Source organism: Hemicordylus capensis, chromosome 6 (assembly GCF_027244095.1).
Source record: "Hemicordylus capensis ecotype Gifberg chromosome 6, rHemCap1.1.pri, whole genome shotgun sequence".
NCBI lineage: Eukaryota > Metazoa > Chordata > Lepidosauria > Squamata > Cordylidae > Hemicordylus > Hemicordylus capensis.
Window position 1 is genome coordinate 153,626,421 of NC_069662.1, and position 22,449 is coordinate 153,648,869.

A 22,449-nucleotide genomic window follows, 5' to 3' on the forward strand; every position below is an offset into this window, starting at 1 on the left:
AGAGTCCAAGAGGAGGATTCCATTATAATCTCCATTCCCATTCAGTTGTTCTGTGAAAGTGGACCAGCTTTGGATGTGGCCAGTGTGTGCTTGTGAATCCAATTGTGGACTTCTTGACCAGGGTTCAAGAAGTGTTCAAATCCCCACTCTGCCATAAAGCTCACTGGTTAGATGTTGGTAATTAACCTAACCTACCTTGCAAGGTGGTTGTGAAGATAACCACTTTGCCTCTTTAAAGGGGACCTGAGATATAAATATTTATAAAGTGCCACCTACAAGTAAGTAAATGTGAGTGCCACAAAGTGGCTAACAAATTCCTAATAATGTCTTTTATAAAGACAAGTTAAAGATAATAATTAAAATCCAATAAAGCAAGTTTTAATTGTATTATCTGAAGAAATATTTAAAGAAGGGGAAGGGATTGTACAGGCTTACAATATGTTCTGTATATTGTTGATTACCTGGGAAATTACTGGTTTGACAGAGCTGGTAAATATAAACTAGCAGACCAGTAACCCCCCGTGGCAATGAAACTGAGCACCTCTGTACTTGGTTGGAGGCATGGCAGTAGCTAAGGAGAGAACGACTCAGTTCCGTTCTACTTCCACTTTAGGAGCATTATTTTCCACTCAAGCCTATCCACAGCCATGTTTCCTCTCTCACACACACATACCACACACACTAGCCTTGTTAAATCTGAAGTAGGAGCTGTTTAAGAGACCCACTAAAAGCGGGGGCGGGGGGCAGAGCTGCCGGTGTTGAAATGTGTTCCAAGAACATGGCCTGGCCAGGGGGGTGGGGCCACCAAGGGCCTCTCACCAGTTTCCCTCCCCCCACACACACACTCTCCCCCTACCTGCCACTGCGGGTGCTCTCTGGCAACCACCACACTTGCTATGACCCGCTACTGCTTTCACCGTTACCACTGATATCTGGCCCTGAGGAGCAGGGAGGTCCCCGCAGGGAGGTCCCGAGGAACGGAACAGGGACCTCCCAGCTTCTCTGTGCGGGACATTGGTGGTGGGCAGCAAAGAGCAGCAGTGGCCATGGGGTGGCCACCGCTGCCCTGGTAAGGGAAGAAGAGGCACGCTCCAGCAGGAGGAGGGCGCCCACGCTTCTGGGGTGTGCCCCTAGCCTCCGCTGCCCTGGCTGCCTCAGTGCACACACCACCTCGCTTCGCCAGGGCCCAGTGCTTTCCTGAGGACCCAAGAACAGCCCCTTCATTTACACTCTCGCCCTCACCCAGTGCTCCCCCCTCTGAAGTCTCAACTTGTTCCCCGGCATTGAGAGCTAGGAGAAAGCATTTGTATTTCAGTTCAAGCTTTATTACGGTCAGAAGAGACCAGCATAACATTACACATTAAATGAAGATAATACTGGAGAAAAGTTACATGTTGATAGAGGTGACTGCAAATATGATGATAGCTATTGTGAAAAGGCTAGAATTTAAAATAATTACAATTTTAAAAGAGACAAACTACTAAAAAGAAACCAGCTACTAAAAAACTAAAACCGCTAAACATACTTTTCCATAATAAAATGCACAGAAAAGGTAGAAGGGGAATTTAAGTAGTAGTAGTAGTAGTAGTAGTAGTAGTAGTAGTAGTAGTAATATAGCTGAAAATGATTTAAAAGCTAGAATTAAAATTAAGAATGGTTAAAACTATAATGGTTACCATAAGTTGGACTATTACTAAAAATGGTAAAGTGACACAGAATTGCACTAAATGGTGAAATACACTAAATGGTGAACATTTGTATTTATTGAAGGCTTCTGGGGGCGATGGGGGCAGAATGATGTGTCTTCTGCCTAGCAGGGAAGTGAGTGCTGGCTCCCTTGCTTTGAGACGGCAGAAAACAAGTCAGGCTTGACTTGGCGACATCCAGTTGTGGTTGATATTGTGTGTGGTCATGTAATCTTCGACTGTGGTTGTCTTATTTGTGTGTCTTTCAGAGTACGTTTGGTAGAAAGAGGATCCCCTCATAGTTTGCCCCTCATGGAATCAGGAAAGGTAAGCATTTATTTGTAAAGGCATTCTCATTATACTTTTAAAGGATGGATACTTCAAGACTTTAATTTTGCTTAGTGATTTCTTCATCTCCCCTCCAAAAGGAAAAACAACAGCAGTACTATAGAGAAAGTTCTGGTAGCACAGCTTGAGGGTTGTATATGAGCATTCAGGATGGGTGCGCAACTGGTTCCGTGCACTGCCGGGAGGGCGGGGGTGTTACTTTAAGGGGCAGGGAGGGTGACTCCTACCTGTCCATCCCTGCCCTGCCACTTTCTTCCCTCCAGCACTCCCCCCAAAAGCATGAGTGTGGGGCTACAGTGTTCCTCCTTGCAACCCCATTCAGTGTCGCCACGCAAATGACTGACGCACATACACGCACAGCACACATGCTTACCATTTGCATGGTGACGCCGAATGGGGCTGCAAGGAGGAATGCTGCAGCCCCACGTCTGTGCTTTTTGGGAGAGTGCCGGTAGGGGGGAAGTGACAAGGTGGGGCTGCCTGGTAGGAGTCATTTAAAGCAACCCCTGCTGCCCTCTGAACCGGCTTGAAAGCTGGTCGATGGAACCGGTTCGGCGCTCCAGAAAAGTAGCGCCAAACCGGTTCCATGCACATCCCTAATGAACACGCCTACACTTAGCTTAGCTGTGTGTTGGACCCGTGCAATTCTGTATCCCTTCTGCACCCCATACTTCCAGATGAGTGTGATGCCCATGCCATGATATTCCACATCCTAGAATATTTTAGCTCAATTCAGACATTATGCTGTACGGAGTGTACAGATGTCTGTACAGACATAGCTGTTTTTGTGTGAATGACTGTACATGGGTTCATTTTAAAAGTGAACCTGGATACAGGCCCTTCATATGCATGGTACAGATAGGAAGTGTCCTTCTGTACCTGTGTTCAGCACAACATGAATGACAGTACCTGTGTTCAGATCTGTCCCTGTGTACACTTTGCCCTCGTACGGATGTTGAACATAACGTATGAATGGGCCTTTTGTCATGCTACCAGTCCTCCCCCCAACAATTAAACAAAGTTTTCTCAGTATAATACTTGCTATAAACTTCCTCATACTAAAAGGTATTTATGCATTCAAAGTGTTCCCAATATTCCAACAATATATAGTTATCGTCTTACTCATACATTCCTGGACTGGGGACAGACTAAAGGTCTGGGGGGTAGGGTGTTTCTCAAGAGAACTGAAGTTGGCATGACAGAAACATAATTGCCCAAGGAATGTACGCTCCATCCCATTATCATTTTTGGTTGGTAGGTGGTTATAGTGTTTTGAAAACCTGTTTGACCAAAAACAACAGATGAGCACAACTACAATTTGATCATAGCTCGTTTCAATGCACCCGTAAAAGTACTGTCTGCTTCCAGCCTTGGTTACACTGTGAACCATGTGTTATGTGACTGCCCATAGAAATAAGCGTTGGCAGAGTAGGTTATAAAAAATTATACTCAGATTGCTTTTTTGTTTTTTGCAACCAAATCAGAGTGAGGTAATACTTTGCAATTATGAGATGTAACTGCCGGAGTCTTTGTCTGTCTTTTGAGTAGTTGCATCCTTACAAAAGCATTTTGTGTAGATAGACTAAACTGTAACACGTGCCGACAGTCTGTTTTGTGCGTGGCAGCTGGCCTCTGGATAGGCACAGTCCATGGGCTTGGCAGGAAGCAAATTGGCAAACATGATCCAGCATACATGGATCACCCGTCTATGGATCCATAGTTCACCCAGGCTTTTAATTGGATATTGTTTTAATTGTGTTTTAATAGTTTTAACTTTTTAAATTTAAATTGCTGAAATGTGTTAATCTTTTTATTGGTTGTTTGTATTGTTTTGTAAACTTGTGTTTTGGGTGGTATAAAAATATGTTGAATAAAAAACAGGCTTGCTAAATAAATGAATGAATGGATGGATGGATTTTATTTTTTTCGCGGGTTTTGCTGTTATCTTTGAGGCCATCTAAATATGTTTGCAGGCTACTTATAAGTAACCCAGGCTTGAGTTTCTTCTGGCTGATGTGAGTTCATGAGGCTTAGCTCTCTCCACTATCCTTTTTTCCTCCAAGATAACGCCAACCTCTTTCTTTTTTTAAGCCTTCTGTAAAAGTCTCTTGAATGGCTTTAGGGGACAAGAAGGATTATTCTACGGTTATATAAAATTACATATACCTCACCTGGGACTTTACCATATATGAGTAATTGTTGTCTTTCAATAGATCCTCCCTGGAGTTCGTATCATTATTGCTAATCCAGAAACAAAGGGACCCCTGGGAGATTCTCATCTTGGAGAGGTGAGTCATGAACTGAGCCTCAAGTCAGAACTGACTTGCATGAGTTGATTAAAAGCTTCCTTCCTTCCTTCCTTCCTTCCTTCCTTCCTTCCTTCCTTCCTTCCTTTCCTTCCTTCCTTCCTTCCTTCCTTCCTTTGCTTTCCATAAAAAGTGTGTAACAAGCAGCCTGCTGTAGCAAGTGCAAACCACAGGATTTTATGTAAATGTGTGAAATTAATTGCAGACAAGTTACAAACTGTTTCCGCATTTTTCTTATAAAGTCCGCTGGCTTCTTCGTTCAAATTCTCCGCCCACCCACCCCCACCAACTAATTCTTATGCCAGACACATTCTTCTGCCTTAGAGCTGTAGTCGTACATATGCAGGAGGGCCCGGGTTGTTCAGCCCAGCTCTACCCTGCCTGGCCGTGCCTCTCTGGGGTTTCGAGCAGGAGTCTCGCCCAGCCCTGCCTGGGGGTGCCAGGGAGTGAACCTGGCGGCTTTGACATGCAACTCAGATGCTCAGCCACTGAGCTATGACCCCATCTAGCCTCTTGCCTTTTTTATTTTTTCTTTGTCTACATAATATCTATAATATAAAGTAATATAACTTTCACAGAGTGCATAATTAATGTATGGAATTCATTGCTGTCAAGTAGGGTGATGCCCACTGACGGACAGATTTAAAAGAGATCAAGACAAATGCATGGGAAATAGGTCTAGCAAAGGCTATCGGTCATGATGGACCCTCCATGTTCAGAGGCAGTATACCAGTGAATACCTGGTTCTGGAGAGCAGTGGCAGAAGAAGGCTATTTCTTTCATGGCCTCTTTGTGGATTTCCTTGAGGTCTCCCATTGGCCATTGTGGGAAGCAGGATGCAGCTAGACTATACGGACCTTTTGGCCTGATCCAGGAGGGTGCTCTTTTGTTCTTAAAAACATATCTTAGTGTAAAGTAGATTTACAGTTTTTAATAGTGTTAACATTGTTTGAAATTGTAGATTGGTTTAATGTTTCAATTTGTACTGTTTTTATCGTAAACTGCCCAGAGACATTCGTTTTGGGTGGTATAAAGATAAAGACACATCTGCTCACCCAGGCTTTTAACTAATATGGTTTGAATGGTTTTAATGCTGTTTTAAAATAGTGTTTTAAAAATTTTAAATTGTTGTAATGTTTAAAACTTTTTGTTTTTGTTTTAACTAATGTTTTACTTTCTGTTTTTATTTTGTTAAAAACTGCCCAGAGACATAAGTTTTGGGCGGTATAAAATATGTTAAATAAATAATAAATAAAATAAATAAATACTAAAATAAAATGATTTCCTTCTGGATGATCCTTCTATGAGGCAGGGTAAGGTGGTCATTTCAGGTGCAGAGAGGGGTACCACCCTGCCATCCACTGCCTCCACCTTTCTTCTTCCCCCTGGAGCACACTGTTTATTTCCCTCTCCTTGCCTCACTGGGGCACACCTCTGCTGCAACCCCAGCCCTGCCCAACTTGAGGTAGGAACATCCCTGCTTGCCACTGCCTAACTTCATCACACAGATGGAGGACCCTCATGTGTCATCACCATTGCCTTGTTAGCGGGACCTGAGCATGCTGGCCACCCACCACAGATGAGGAAGGGATCATCTAGTCCTTCTCCTCAGTCAGCAAAATATTTTGGCCACCCTGGTGACCCTCCTGTGAAATTCTGCCGTAGAACTGTGTCTTCCTATGGACCTCAGAGAAATCACATTGTTTGCCCAGATAACATTGGTACTGCCTGCTCTTTCAGCAGGGCAACGGGGACTGATCTGAGGAGTATCTGAAGTGATGGGTGCTTTCTGCACATTGCACATTCTACATCTAACTGGTGTGGTGTGGTTTTTCAGTGACAACCACATCGTGGAGATTCGGTCCCAAATAGGATAAATTCATGAAAGTGCCATGGGTTGGCAGTGAAGCCATGGGTAGAACTACTTATTGTAAACTGCCCTGAGCCATTTTTGGAAGGGTGGTTTATCAGTCAGTCAATCAGTCAATCAATCATTCCTCTTGGTGAAAGGCAGTAAAAATCAAGTAGTTCTGTGTAGATAAATTGAGTCTGGTTTTTGTTTCATTTTTTAACACGATGCCTCTTACCTAGGACCCCTTCTGGTTAGGGCTGTGCACAAACTGTGGTTCGAGCACTGAGAACTTTAAGAAAAAGGAGATCAGGTCCTTACCTGCCCTCCACCGCCCCATGTAGCTTCCTGTTGGGGCAACACACATCCCTAGAAGCCGCAGCACGGTGCCACCATGCACATGGCATCTGTGCATGCACGGGCACCATTTGCATAGTCAACGGCACCATGCCGACCACACAAATGGCACCCGTGCGTGTGAGTTCTGGCGCTGCGCTGGGGCTTCTATGGATGCGCACTGCCCCAGCAGCAGGAAGCAGAATGGGGCAGCAGAGAGCAGGTCAGGACCTGCTCTCCTTTTTCTTAAAGTTCCTGGTCTCATTTCTCTAGAAGTGCTCGAAACATGGTTTATGCACAGCCCTACCTCCCATGTGCTGTCAGTTTGATTTGTGTCTGACTGTCAGCACACGGGTTACAAAAGGGTGTTGCCCTTTTGAGGGACAGTGAGGGAAATAAGTATTTGATCCCCTGCTGATTTTGTCCGTTTGCCCTCTGACACAGAAATGACCAAGTTATAATTGGAATAGTAGGTTTATTGTAGCTGTGAGAGAAAGAATAACAACAAACAAACCCTCAAAAGCCCAGTGCCCAAAAGTCAGTGATGGATTTACATTGTAGTGAGGGAAATAAGTATTCGATCCCTTCACAAAAGATGTCTCAGTACTTGGTGGCAAAACCCTTGTTGGCAATCACAGAGGTCAGACGTTTCTTGTAGTTGGCCACCAGGTTTGCACACAACCCAGGAGGGATGTTGTCCCACTCCTCTTTGCAGATCCTCTCCAAGTCAGAAAGGTTTCGAGGCTGATGTTTGGCAACCCGAACCTTCAGCTCCCTCCACAGATTTTCTATGGGATTAAGGTCTGGAGACTGGCTGGGCCACTCCAGGACCTTCATGTGCTTCTTCTTGAGCCACTCCTTTGTTGCCTTGGCTGTGTGTTTTGGGTCATTGTCATGCTGGAATACCCATCCATGACCCATTCTCAATGCCCTGGCTGAGGGAAGGAGGTGCTCACCCAAGATCTGACGGTACATGGTCCCGTCCATCGTCCCTTCGATGCGGTGAAGGTGTCCTGTCCCCTTAGCAGAAAAACACCCCAAAGCATAATGTGTCCACCTCCATGTTTGACGGTGGGGATGGTGTTCTTGGGCTCATAGGCAGCATTCCTCCTCCTCCACACACGGCGAGTTGAGTTGATGCCAAAGAGCTCGATTTTGGTCTCATCTGACCACATCACTTTCGCCCAGTTCTCCTCTGGATCATTCAGATGTGCATTGGCAAACTGCAGACGGGCCTGTACATGTGCTGCCTTGAGCAGGGGGACCTTGCGGGCACTGCAAGATTTCAGTCCTTCATGGCGTAGTGTGTTACCAATTGTTTTCTTGGTGACTATGGTTCCAGCTGCCCTGAGATCATTGACAAGTTCCGCCCGTGTAGTTCTGGGCTGCTTTGTCACCGTTCTCATGATCATTGCAACTCCACGAGGTGAGATCTTGCATGGAGCCCCAGACCGAGGGAGATTGACAGTTATTTTGTGTTTCTTCCATTTGCGAGTTATCGTGCCAACTGTAGTCACCTTCTCACCAAGCTGCTTGGTGATAGTCTTGTAGCCCAGTCCAGCCTTGTGCAGGTCTACAACCTTGACCCTGACATCCTTCGATAGGTCTTTGGTCTTGGGCATGGTGGTGAGTTTGGAAGCTGAGTGATTGCTTGCTTCTATGGACAGGTGTCTTTTATACAGGTACTGTAACAAGCTGGGATTAGGAGCACTCCCTTACAGAGGGTGTTCCTCATCTCAGCTCGTTACCTGCATATAGTGAAAAGACACCTGGGAGCCTGAAATCTTGCTGGTTGATAGGGGATCGAATACTCCCTCACTACAATGCAAATCCATCGCTGACTTTTGGGCACTGGGCTTTTGAGGATTTGTTTGTTGTTATTCTGTCTCTCACAGCTACAATAAACCTACCATTCCAATTATAGCCTGGTCATTTCTGTGTCAGAGGGCAAACGGACAAAATCAGCAGGGGATCAAATACTTATTTCCCTCACTGTACTTTGAGCCAATACTTTGAACACCATCTCGAACCAATATAGTGAATCATTTAAAAAAAAAACCCAAAAACCTAGGGTCCTCTCTTATGTGCTGTGAACTTGGTAAACACAAAAGTTATTAGAGGGGGTGGATATGCTCACACGATGATCTCATAAGGCTTCCGGCCTTCAGAAAGCCGGATAAAAATTAAAACATCTGCAGCAAAGTCTTACCTAGAAACCTTCATCTTGTTCAGATATATCTGTGAAAACATAACTTTGTTTGTTTTACTTAGATCTGGGTTCATAGTGCTCACAATGCCAGTGGTTACTTCACGATCTATGGCGATGAATCCTTGCAATCAGATCATTTTAACTCAAGACTCAGTTTTGGAGACACACAAACTATCTGGGCACGAACTGGCTATTTGGGGTTCCTAAGGAGAACAGAACTTACAGATGCAAATGGGGGTAAGGTTTGTTTTGTTAAAAATTTACATGTCAGATGCAATTTTAAGATCTTATAAAATGACAGAGTATATCCTCAATAGGAAGTGGGTTCTGTCTGACTGTCTGGAATGGAATGCTAGGGCATCACCAGAATGGAGAGAGGAAGAAGCACCATTGGAGTGGCTCAAGCTATCCCTGGGCAAGAAGCCTCCCAAACCTCTTCGACTGGTTTGAGCCCATCACTCTTTGATGGGCCAAGAGTTCTCAATCATGGTTTCTCATCAAACTAGAAGGAGGTTTTTAATGTGGCACTGCAGGACTCTGTCCTGGGTCTGGCACGTGTCGACATTTTAAATCAGTGGTTTAAATGAATGAGTCTAGGGAATCCTCATCAGATTTGCAAATGACACAAAGATGGGAAGGATAGCTAGCACCTCAGATGATAGAGATAGCATTCCTAATGACATTGACAGAATCGAAAATTGGGCTGAAGCGAACAAAATTAAGTTCAGCAGAGACAAATGCAAAGTTCTGAACTTGGGCAAAAAATAAAAATAAAATGCATGGGTATAAGATGGGGGATACCTGGCTTTGCAGTAGTACATGTCAAAATAATTGCAAGATGGTTACTGATCACAAGTTGAACATGAGTTAGCAGCGTGATGCAGCTGCAGAAAAGGCAAATACAATTTCAGTGCGCTTTAACAGAACCATTGATTCCAAGTCACAAGAAGTAGAAGTTGCACTTTATTCCACTCTAGTCAGACCTCATCAAGAATGCAGTGTCCAGTTCTAGGTGCCAAAATTTAAGGAGGATATAGACAAACTAGCTGAATCCGCAGAGAGCATCTGTGTGGTAGGAATTTGTTGCTCCCTGCCACTCATTTGCCCCCTCCCCGCGGCTCACTCACCCCCTCCCCACCCACTCACTCACCCTCCCCACTGCTCGTTCTCTCACTCACCCCCTCCCTGCCGCTCGCTCACTTGCTCGCCCCCTCCCTGTTCACTCTCTCACCGCTTGCTCAGTCACTCAGGTCAGAAATGCTTTTTGATTAGCCTATGAAGGCAAAGCCACATACTTCAGGGTGGTGCTGATGTGCTTGGCTCACGTAAATGGTCTTAATGCTTCATGTCCTTTTTTTGCCGGTTTGTCTTCCCTCTCTTGAAATCAGAGCGACACGATGCACTTTATGTGGTAGGTGCACTCGATGAAGCCATGGAGTTGCGAGGAATGAGGTATCACCCCATCGATATTGAGACGTCCGTAATTAGAGCACACAAGAGCATTACAGAGTGGTGAGTATGGCATCGTGCCTCTTCTGCGTAGGTGTGCAAGCACCCAACATTGTGCTTTTATTTTAAAAGATTAGATACCCCACCTCACAAAGCACATTGGATACCCCACCTCACATTGTAAACCACCCAGAGACGTGGGTTTGGGGTGGTATACACATATGCTAAATAAATAAGAGTATAGCCCTCTTCAGACACTATGTTATACATACGTGCAGGTAGCTTATACATGGCTGTTTTTGTGTGAATGTGTGTACATGCGTTCGCTTTTTAAATGGAGTTGAATAAAGGCCCCCTCAAATGCAGAGAACAGACAGGATATGTAGTACTGGACGTGCATGAAACATAATGCAGAAATAACTGTACATGCATACACTGGATGTAGTAAGTACATTGAACATAACATGTGAATGGGGCATATATCCCAGCCTTCATGAACCTAAATTACATGAGCCTAAATTACAGGCCAATCCATGCATTTTATTCTGGTGGCTGGGGACAGTTTAGGAGTGACTTTGGTTATATGTCTGCGTGTCATGTAAAAAGTGAAGCACTCTGGTATGGCTTAAACCGATAAGCATCAGCCTTAGAAGCCCAACTTGGAAGTGTGCATATTGGAGCCCCTGATACCTTTCCGAGGGGCGGGGGGGAGAGAGAAATTGCCATTGTGGCTGAGGATGATGGGAGTTGTAATCCAACATCTGAGGATGCTAAGTTGGGAACCCCTGGTTAGACCACCATACAGTGCTCCTTCATATATTGCCTGCCCCTTTTATTTCAGTATAGTAAAGGCTGTTAATAGAATGTATGGACCTGCCATATACTGAGCCAGACCATTGGTCCATCTAGTCCAGTATTGTCTGCTCTGATTGGCCCCAGCTTTCATGTAGTGCTGAGAATAATCTCATATAGCACTGAGAATTATGTTACTTATGAATTCTTACTGATGCTTTTAATGCACTACTGCTGTTTTATCTGCTGCTTATTTTGTCATCTTCTTTTTCACTTCATCTTTTTTCATTTTTTCTTTTTCATTGTTTCCACTCTTTTCTTCTTCACTTGTATTCCTAGCTTCCTTCCTTCCAAAAGATCCCAGTGGCTTAGATGGTGTCCCAGGAGGAAGCATCCTTGGGAAAGCAAATTTAACTGCAAGCTCTGTGCGATAGATTTTTTTAAAAAACAGTTTAAATAGTTTAGCATGGAAATGGAACACACTATGCCTAACAGTGATACAAGTTTCCTCCTTGCATTTCAGTGCTGTGTTTACCTGGACAAACTTGTTGGTCGTCGTTGTTGAGCTGGATGGATCGGAGCAAGAAGCCTTAGACCTGGTTCCTTTGGTCACCAACGTGGTCCTGGAGGAACATTACCTGATTGTAGGGGTAGTGGTGGTGGTGGACGTGGGTGTAATCCCTATCAACTCCCGTGGAGAGAAACAACGTATGCACCTACGAGATGGATTTTTGGCAGACCAACTAGATCCCATCTACGTGGCCTACAACATGTAGTCTGGTATCTTTAAGGCTTCCATGGACTTTATTCTAGGTGTATAAATTTTTTTTTTTTTGACATCCACTAACAATGTGCTGGTAAGAAAGTGACGCTCTTCAGAACGGAACTGTTTATATTAGGACTTTTCAAAGTGCTCACCATTGGCAGGACATAAAATGTGAAATGTGTTTCTTTTACCACTACACTTTAGCACAGAAGGACTTTGGGGGTACTGCCTTCAGTTTGTTCAAAAGCCCACGATTAGACCTTTTTAAAAGAATTATTTTTTGCTTATTGGGATGATACTGCTTTCTGAGTAATATGGCTTTGTATTTTATGTTAAACTGAAGTAGCTAATTTTTTTTAATCTGCCCTCCAAGTGGATATTTTTAAACAGCTCATAATATGATTGAATTGTTTTGATTCGCTTGTTTTTAAATGTCCATAAAAGTCTTTTCCGAAATGGATCCATTACTAATTTTAAGCCATTTTCTATCCCATTGTCTTAGGAAACTACTTGAGGTACGAGGAAAATACCCAGAACAGCACCTTCTCAAATTAAAGAGTTTTTAAAAGCTTTCTCTCTTGGAAATGCTGAAAGTACAAAGGTGGAAAAAAAGCCTTTGATTATTAGTGTTAGAATGAAAAGAAATTTATAAATAAGGTGTAATTTCGGCAACGAACTTGCAGATATCTTTGTACTAAACTAAAAAGATAAAATAAGTTAACTACTTCTGTAATTATGTACAAAACCTTTAATTTATTTTGATCTCTCTAGAAATATAAAAGAGAAACATTCAAGAATATTAAGCTCTTGTAATGTTTGCTAATATAAAAACAAAAGGGGTTGTATTATCTTGAGTGGATAGTATCACATCAAATATATATATATGAAATATAAATTCACTAATGACAAAAAAAAAGATTTTAAAGTTTTAAAAGGATGCAGTCCTCATCACTTGCATGGTGTCTCTTCCCCCACTGTAGATAACCAAACATTATTCACAAACTTTGAAGAAAAAGCAGTCCTGGATTGCTAAGTATCCCCATCTAAAAAGTATCTTCCAGAAACCAGCCAGTGAAACCGTTTTGGTGCCTGAGAAGCAGTGCGTGGTTCTTAAACGCCGCGATCCTGCACCTTGCTTGCACAGAGCACAGGGTGCAGAATGCTTCCCGTAGAATGCTACTAGGACGTTTCCTTCTCCCACCAGCACACAATTGCTTTTCCAGCCTGGCTGCAGCGCTCAGCTAGACCACTTGAGTGGCGGCTGCGACCTTCCTGTCCATTCAGACGCCAGCATCCTGCCTCGTTCTCTGACCCAGATCCCATGGCTGTGGCTCCACCCCTGCTGCCCCCTGTGCACTCGGGCAAGGGCTGGTCTGGAGAACAGGAGGAGCAGTAGTGATTGGGAGGGAGCCACGGGGAAGCCTCCGCTGCAGTTGGGCACAACTGGCGTTGCCCAAGAGAGCAGTAACCCTCACGGCATGTAGGCAGCTGGTGGAAGAGGCTGTCATGTGTCTCCTGGGAGTTGCTCCACATCCTGCTCTTGCGGCCAAAGACTTTAACAGTGCACTACCAAGGAGGTGACAATAAATATTTGTGCTGGCATGTATTTCAGACACTTCTTAGACTTTAGAAAAGGCGGGTTGAAGAATAGCACTGTTCCCCCCCCCCTTAGCTGCATAATGTTGTTGCACAATATATTTTTCACCTTTTTAAAGAAGTTGGTGTTCTTTTGTTAGTTGTTCTTTCTTGAAAAGTTGTTTGGAGCTTTGTTCCCCTCCCCCCCCCGGTGGTAATTTTGCAGAAGAATTATCATTCATCTATTTGAGGGTTCCCAACTTTGGATCCCAGAAATTGTTCGACTACAACACCCATCATCTGGGAAGCCAAGACTGGGAACCCCGTATCTGTTTAACTCTCTGCCCTGTTTTTAGTTTGGGCAAGGGAGAGTTGATCCAGCCACTTCACACTTTCTAGAAAGTTGTTTTTAAATAGCCTCTCTTATAACACATTAATTATTGGAGAGTAGCCCAATAGCCCCTCTGAACTATTTGGTGCGATCTGGTGCATCTGCTAACATGTCTCTATGCCAAACGGAGGAACTGAAATTGATGTTGCAAATAATCTTGTCCCTCAGTTCCAAAGGAAATATGCCAATCGGGAAAGATCAGGAATACATAGATCACAGCTGCCTTTTTTTTCCTTTTCCTTTTAAAATTTCTACCACCTTTGGGTAAATGAGATCTTCTGTTTTTAGTTCTTCCATTTTCATCTTTTTTCTTTACGGAATTTAGATTTTGGTTTATTCCAAAATGTGACCTGGTTGACCTGTGTCTGATTGAGGGTGAAGCTGAACAGCAGCAGTCCAAGAATGCTTTTTAAAAACAAAACAGAGCAAAATAATGTTCACTTGCTGGCATTCATGGCCGAATATGCATGACTAAGATGGTTGCAGGACAAAGGCTACAAGATCTTTTATATAACCTGTATAAGGGAAATATTTTTGTCTACCTTTGCAGATTTCATTTGGTTCTAAAGATCCAATATTTGGGGGGTTTTCTCAGGTTTTTTTCTCCATTTCTTAATGATGAGGGATGGTTTTTAGTCTGCATGTACAATACAGAGCATTTCACCATGGCAAACTCCTTGTTCTTAATTTTCAATTGCCCCTTTTCAACAGTTCTTTGTCTTGTGAATATTTCTATCCATGCTCCGAAGAAAACCAATCCTGAAGCATTCTGTTGAAAGGTGTGTTTTGGTCCCTTGAAATAAAATCTCTCCCCCTTTCTTTAAAATGTCAAGTTGCTGTAAGGTTCAGACAAGCCGTTGATCGATTATGAGCATAATTACAGTGTATGAACTAACTACTTGTGATGTCCTTGCTATTGCTGATCTCAGTGCTGCAAAACACAAATTTAGCTGTCATTTTGTTAAAGCATTCACTTTTAACCTTCACCAAGTCAACTTTCCACTCCTGGGGAGGGGACAGCAGGCTGCGATGCAGTCAGAGGACGCAGTTAATAACTGATCTCTTCTGCAACCTGTCATCTGTGGTTGTTTTAAATACTGAACTTAGAACAGTAGACAATGATGAACTGAAATTCCTAGTTTTGTTGTGCAAGTTGAGAGGAAAGAAACACACATACCATCAGATTCAGCAATAAAGAAGGATTGTTCTGTATTAGAAACTGTACTGTAGATAAACCATTCATGAGAATGTATAAAATGTTTGTCTTGTGACCTTGTGCTTTTGAAGTCAGACAAAACCATGTAATCAACCTTGCACATGCACACTAAAGAAAAGAAAGAAAGAGGGTACACAATGAACATTTAAACACGAAACTAATCAAACAGGAGCAGATTCCTCATGGTGCTTGTTTATTATATATATTTAATCCTGCTTGACACTTTACCCAAGGGAAGACGGTCCCTTTTTATCAGTTGAATGTTAGCAGCGTTATTTCATAGAGTGTGGTGACTGGTTAGAGAAATTCATGTAACTCAGCCAATCACAGTTTCAAACAAAAATTTTTATGTGCAAACGAACGGCAACCTTCTTGTATGTTAAACCACCAGTACGCTTTGTACATCTGTGATAACGCCTGTTTTATATTCAAATGAACAAATAAAAGCTTTTATTTTTGTTGCTCTGAAAATATCAGTTTCTTAATTAGCAAAGGGCTTTCCCCCTTGTTTTTATTTTTTTAGGAGATTTTTTCCCCCCAGGGTCCACACCTCTGTGGAAGATAACAGCTTTTGTCAACTTAGAGCCATTTTGTACATTCTGCTGAAGAAAACCTGAACTTGCCATTGTGTGAGCACTCAGCAAGGGGCTGGAGAGAATCCAATGTGGTGGTTCTTGTGTTCAAAGGGTGGAGAGCCCGTCTTGTAGGGCTTGCTTTGGTTTGCATTTGGATGGGTGACTACATGTGAGCACTGTCTGCTGTAAGGTATTCACCTTAGGGGATGAGGTCACACATGCAGGAGGTCCCAGGTTTACTCCCTGGCATCTCCAAGATGGGGCTGAGAGAGACTCCTGCCTGCAACCTTGGAGAAGCGGCTGCCAGCCAGTGTAGACAATACTGAGCTAGATGGACCAAGGGCCTGACTCAGTATACAGCAGCTTCCTATGTGCCTGTGTAAGTGTATACCTTGCATGTAAAATGTGTCTCCCTTATTTCTTATTTAACCATTTCTTATATTTTTACTCCTACCTAATAAAAAAGACTTTTTCAGGTGGCTTAAAACTAGTTTTAAAAAACTGCAATTAGTTTCCCCCTCCCCACAAGCTCCCAAACTACTGAAACATGAAATAAAACAAACTGTACCAAAATAAAATGGCAGCAGGCATCAAAACTCCAAGGAGAACATTAAAACAGCAGCAGAGGGCAATCAAGGCATTAAAACTCATAAACTCTAATACAACCACCAATAAAACAGCAGTAGACAGAATTTTATTTTCCTGGACAAATAGAACAGACAGATTTGTATGGGAGGAGGCGGTCCTTGAGATAACCAATGAAGCCTCATCTGGTTTGCGACTAGAGTAACATCAACACATTGAATTGTGTTTGGAAAAGCAATGAAGCTCTTATTTCTCTTCCTGGCTAGATGCTTCAAGTAGAATTGTTTAGGGGACAATCCCAGGAAAGGGCAAGTAGCTTTCACAGGCAGTGTGAACTTCTGCTGAAAAGCAGCTTATAATATTCGTAGTAGTAGTATCACTCAAATTTGTTGCTCCTGTGGACTAAAGGAAGGCCAACACAGGCTTAAACGCCCTGCACCATGTGGGGAGGGCTATGTTCCTCAAAGGTAGGCTCTGTAGGGCCTCCCCGTCAGAAAAGCCTACAAGGTTGGAGCCTTTTTAGCTTAAAAAGAAGGCAGATAAGGGCGCCGGGGGGGGGGGGCATGATAGCATATAAAATTATGCACAGTGTGGATCAAGTGCAGAGAGTGACGTTTCTTTCTCCCATAAGAGAATTCAGGGAGATTCAGGACAGACACACAACTATGGGATTTGTTGGTGCTGGATGTATTTATATTATATTAATATTATATTATATAATTTATTCAATTTCTATACCGCCCTTCCAAAAATGGCTCGGGGCAGTTTACACAGACTGTAATGTAGTGATGGCTACCAATCTAGATGGGCTTAAAAAGGGATTCAACAAATTCACGGAGAATAGAGTTATCAGTGGCTATTAGCCTTGATAGCTGTATACTGCAATGGGGATGAGAGGTGGCTTGCTCCTGAACACCTGATGCTAGGGAACACCAATGGGAGGCAACCCTTACCCCCAATTTGTGGGCTTCCCAGATGCACTTGGCTAGCCACTGTGAAGCAGGATGCTGGACTAGATGGGCCTTTTGCCTGATGATCCCACAGAGCTTTTCTCTTGTCCTTTACATTCCAGTGTCTTTTACATTCAGGTATGACCTCATGGTCAGTCCTTGGCATTGCAGACAGAGAAGGCATCATTGGATTGCCAAGCCAATAATCTGAGGACAGGAGACACTTTTTCGGCTGCCAAGAGCCCCATGTCAAATTCGCCTTCCTTTTGTCAGGAGAGCTGGAAGTAATTTGTCCTTAGCATGTTCCCAGTCAAATGCAAATATTATTTACTCATTCTTTGGCTGGGTAGATATTCACAGGTTTTTTTTAATATTTACATTTTACACCAGATTTATTTCATAGCAGTAGCAATAGCACTTACATTTATATACCGCTTTATAGCCAGAGCTCCCTAAGCGGTTTACAATGATTTAGCATATTGCCCCCCAACATTCTGGGTACTCATTTTACCGACCTCGGAAGGATGGAAGGCTGAGTCAACCTTGAGCGTTCACTATGTCCTAGTTGAAAAATGTTTTTAGTATTTCATAGTACTGATATCTGGTAAGTCAATGTGGAAAGTGTGCCTTGAAAGTAGAAAGTTCAAAAGCCATTTTCAGGTCTACCATAAACACCTATGAGTTGCAGAGGATTCTGGGAAGTGTTAGGGTTTGCACTCTGTTCGTGTCGGGCACTGCTGGACCTTCCCGTTGCCTGTTGTGGATATATACGCTAGAACACAATATACTTTTTGGCTGCACAATGCAAAGAAAAATCAGCACCAGTGGACAGACTGTATTTTGCTTGACTAGCAGCTGCCCTGTTTCAAATGACTGCAGATGACTATTTTAAGTTTTAAATTGATATATTTCTCATATGGCTGGCATGTAAAAGTACTAATATTCAACAGTATGATCCTTGACATGTAATGGCATTTGTTAATGAGACACTTTGATAGGCAACATGCAGGTGTATGTAGGATCTGACAGAATTGGATAAAGAACATGCACCTATAAGGAAGGTGACAACTTATGACATTTCCTATTTGACATCTCTTGACAGCTTTGATTTCAGAAGGGTTCAAAGAACTGTTCCCTTTAACAGATTTCCAGATGTTGTTGACTCCCAGAATCCCCAGCTGCAATGGCTTTTGCTTGGGGATTATGGGTGTTGAAGTCAACAACTTCTGGGAATCCCTGTTAGAGGGAACACTGGTTCAAAGGTCAAAGCATTTGAATTGTGGGGTAAGAAAGTCATGTTAAAAGCAGCATTTAATTTGCGATTTGCATGGCTAACATGTAAAATCTGTCAAATGTCAATATTCTTGAATAGTAGATTTGTAACATTTAGGGGCACACTCACCCATGCTAAGATGCCGTCATGCTGTGTTTTCCTGCATTCTACATCATTTTGTGCTACGTCATTGCTGCTACTGGGAAATATGGATCAATTGTGCCTAAATCCTACTGGGCAAGGGACCCTACACTGGCCTGTAGAATTCAGTAGGAGCCCTAGGTCTAACAGGCCATCTAGTTCCGCTCTTAGGTAGCTCTTTTGTGTGGGGTCAGGTGTGCTGACACAAGGCATCCAATTGCATTTGACAGCACTGAGCTGTGCTAGTAAGCTAAGGAAGGGGTTCTTCAACTCCCAGCCACAAGTGCCTGGGATGATGGGAGTTCTAGTCCAACAACATCTGGGGCCCCAAGTTTGAGAAACCCTAAGTTAAAGCAGAGCTCTTCTCTGTTGTTATGCAACCTAGATAAACGCGGAGGGGCTCCCTTCCAACAATGCTTGAGGACAAATTACAACAGAGGTGTGTCTGTATATATAATATATAATTCCAAGCCTTAGAGGCAAGATGTCTCTAAATACCAGTTTTAGAGGAGCAACAGCAAGAGCTGAGGGCATGCCCTCATCTTTTGCCCATGGATTTCTTAGAGACATCTGGTGGGCCACTGTGTGAAAGAGGATGCTGGACTAGATGGGCCTTGGGCCTGATCCAGCAGGGCTGTTCTTATGTCCCTATGTTCTTATGTACAGAGCCATGATATGACCATCCATACCTTCATCAAGCATCACTGTCAAACGAATGCTTACTGCTAATGTATTTGCTTCTGCTGAAGCAGACGTTGGTCGGAAGATACTCCAGGGCACAAGTCAGCCTTTAGAACCCAGAATACAAGTGCAAAGAGAATTTGCAAGTAAGCAAACTCCAGCAAAAGCACACCTCATTGATGCTGAGAGATGGCGTTCTTTGACGTGGTATCTGTGCTCAACACAATTGGCCTTGTGCCTACGCGGAGACCGCAGAGCCTCCGCTGCATTCGATAGAGCCATCCCCCTGGATGTCATCTGCCAAGCTGCTATATCGGCATTACCACACTCCGTTATGAAGCATTATGCCTTGGACATCCATTCCTGTCGGGATGCAGCCTTTAGCACTGCAGTCTTACGATCGCTCTTCACATGACTTGAGAGGGCTGGTCTTGTGGTAGCAAGCATGACGTTCCCTTAGCTAAGCAGGGTCCACCCTGATTGAATATGGAAGGGAGACTAGAAGTGTGAGCACTGTAAGATATTCCCCTCAGGGGATGGAGCCACTCTGGGAAGAGCAGAAGGTCCCAAGTTCCCTCCCTGGCATCTCCAAGATAGGGCTGTGAGAGATTCCTGCCTGCACCCTTAGAGAAGCCACTGCCAGTCTGTGTAGACAATACTGAGCAAGATAGACCAAGGGTCTGACTCGGTAGGAGGCAGCTTCCTGTGTTCCTATGACATCCCACCTCCAGGCACAATTTGCACAGGGTGCAACTTGCTATGCACCCAATCATGTTGAGCACAGAGACCATGTCGAAGAAGGACAAGTTGCTTACCAGTAACTTTGGTTCTTCTAGTGGTCATCTGTGCTCTTACACACCCACCTATCCTCCCCTTAGTCTCTTAGGGTGCTGGACTCATTGACTGAGGAGGACTGCCTGGACGCATGCTTACTACATCGTAGGGGGTGGGGCTACCGTCCATTTCAGAGGGAAGAATTTTAGCTTGGAAAGACTCAGACGAGGTCTCTGCGCAGACACAAAGCCCAACCGTGTAAGAGCACAGATGAGCACTAGAAGAACCAAAGTTACAGGTAAGCAACCTGTCAGTCTCAAGTAGGATTGCAAGTGTTTCTAAGGGCCAGACCCTGAGGCAAGGGATGGGGAATTGAAGCTCAGAGGTACTGCCTAGTAAATTAGAGGGCAGGGCTTTATAAGGTCGAGGCAGAGCCTACAGTTGCCTGGCAGGAGTAAGTAGCAGCACTCCACAAATCAAATGATGGAGTCTGGGCAGTATGTGGCTGGTCTTAAGCAGACCCCAGGGCTGGCCATGAGGGAGGGTAAGCCAGGCAATCGTGTGAATCAACTCCATTCTCATTTGGAAACCCTGCAGTTTTTAAACCAGCAAGTAAGAGCTGGGGGCAGATATTGCTTCCCCCACCAGTTTGTTTGTTTTTTGCATTTATAAGTAGGAACATTCAGAAGTTTGCATTGAAGACTTTCATTTTTTAAAAACTTTACAGCTCACCTTTGCCCCCCCATTTAGAAGTGTTCATGGCAACTAACATAACACAAGGCTTATAAAAACAGTATTTTTAAAATGCAAGACTACAACAGCAGCACAAAAGTAATGAATCAAAAACAGCCAAAGGGTGGGGGGGGGCCTAAAAAGCATGCCAGATTTAAAATATTTTTTTTTCAGCTGGTTATGGAACATTGCCAATAAGGGGGCCAACAATCTCCTGTGGCAGGGAGTTTCACATACTGAGAGAAGATTTTCACATCTGTCACTGCAAACTAGTACATGAACCAACTGGGGTGGTCAGTACCATCTGGAGGGATGGAAATGGGTGTGCGTGTGTGGAGGGGGGGACAAATGCACATTGTAATTTTTGACAAGATCTACACACCTACAGAGAGAAAATAGGTGATAGCATTGCACTCCTTCCAGCGTGTTGCTATGCTTTTATTGTCCTGACCATCAGCAGCCAGATTTGCAATGGTGTTTTAAAAGCTTTTAAAAGTTTTAATGCACAAAAACTATGATAAGATGTAATCAATGTTGTCAAGAAGAATGAAGTTTGGTAGGAATTGCCTCCAAAGATTACTCCATGGAGAGAGGACAGCGATGTGTTCATCGTCAACCGAACCCTTTCTTGGGTGCAAAACCGACTGCCATTTGACCCTGATTCTTGTAGGGATAAAGCAAGGCTGATAACACTCTGAACACTGCAAGTACAAGCATGCTAAAATCTATTTTCCATCTCTAGCGGGGTAGTCATTGCCAAAAATCTCTCTGAGATTATAGTGATGGCCAATAGTTGTGAGCCTGACTCAGGGCCTAAACCTTGGTGATTCTGGGATGTGCAAGAGACCTTGCCAAGACTGCAGGAGACTGACCGTTTCATTGGGGAGGGGGAATTCAGTCTCTCAGTCCTGAGACCCTCATTTTCTGTTACTGGGGAAATGCAAGATGATTCCATCTTCCGCATGTTCCTGCTTAAGACGTGGCATTGCTGCTCTCCCAAGTAAACTCCTTGCCGTCGCAGTTAGAAGGGTGAGCTGGTGGCAGTAAACATCTGGATTGGTTCTGTAACGAGTGCCCATCTCTTTTCGCTGGCTTGAGGTGTCTAGGTGCTAAAGAAGGAGAAAGACACGTTTGCAAGTTGTGGCCGGAGATAGTTCAAGGCCGGTTTATTCTGCATCTACTGTACCACCTCCAAGCTACGCCCCTCGGCTGCCCCTGTTAATTCAAATATCAAGAGCACTCAAAATGGCTTTCTGGAGGGACGGCAACTCTAAGGTGTACAACTTCAGCACATTGCTCCCCACTGACCCAGGAATGTGTAGTGCTGGCATGGAGACTCTCTCAGCTTGCACCCAGGTGGTGCAAGGCCCTGGAGAGGCAGCTCACAGATAGATTACAGCCCATTTAAAGCTGCTGCTACCGCACAAGGATGCTCTTGGCAGCCTCCACAGGGGCACGTAACGTGCAAATTGGCTCTGAAGAGAAATGACAGTATTAGGCCAAAGACCACGTGATGGTCAGTTTAGTAAGCCCTGGAGTGCCCTCCAGTGGTCACAAGCAGCAACTGCACCCTTAACCCTACCTTGCTTGCCGGATGCAATTGTGCAAACGGGATGGAATTAAATCCATTAAACTCACGAGTTTTCTATTGGTAGGAATGTAAGGCGAGCAGGGAAGCCAACACAGGGAACATCTGGAATGGCAGAATGCAACAAATGCTTTGGTGAACGGCAGGGGGCGGGGGGTTCTTGCTGCTTTAAGCATTGTACAGACATTGCAAACTCTGTGTGTCCTTCCAAGATTGTAAAGGCTCTGT

At 43.9% G+C, this 22,449-nt stretch overlaps 1 protein-coding gene and 1 long non-coding RNA gene across 10 annotated transcripts in view; one reads left to right on the forward strand and one right to left on the reverse strand.

Moving 5' to 3' along the window:
• DIP2C (disco interacting protein 2 homolog C) overlaps positions 1-15,393 on the forward strand; it is a 415,907-nt gene extending 400,514 nt beyond the window's left edge. For 8 of the 9 annotated variants that reach the window (XM_053260637.1, XM_053260645.1, XM_053260640.1 and 5 more), the window contains 5 exons: positions 1,955-2,012; positions 4,247-4,321; positions 8,796-8,970; positions 10,122-10,245; positions 11,498-15,393. In XM_053260637.1, the coding sequence (XP_053116612.1) occupies positions 1,955-2,012; positions 4,247-4,321; positions 8,796-8,970; positions 10,122-10,245; positions 11,498-11,750 (685 nt within the window). In that variant the 3' untranslated portion in view covers positions 11,751-15,393. The other variant, XM_053260642.1, reaches the window with a different exon arrangement.
• Positions 15,394-20,590: 5,197 nt separating this feature from the next.
• On the reverse strand, positions 20,591-22,173 carry LOC128330552 (uncharacterized). Its single transcript, XR_008310145.1, has 2 exons — positions 21,942-22,173; positions 20,591-21,742 (listed from the first exon to the last, which is right to left on the reverse strand). It is a non-coding gene; the product is annotated as an uncharacterized LOC128330552 (long non-coding RNA).
• Between the last annotated feature and the right edge of the window lie 276 nt (positions 22,174-22,449).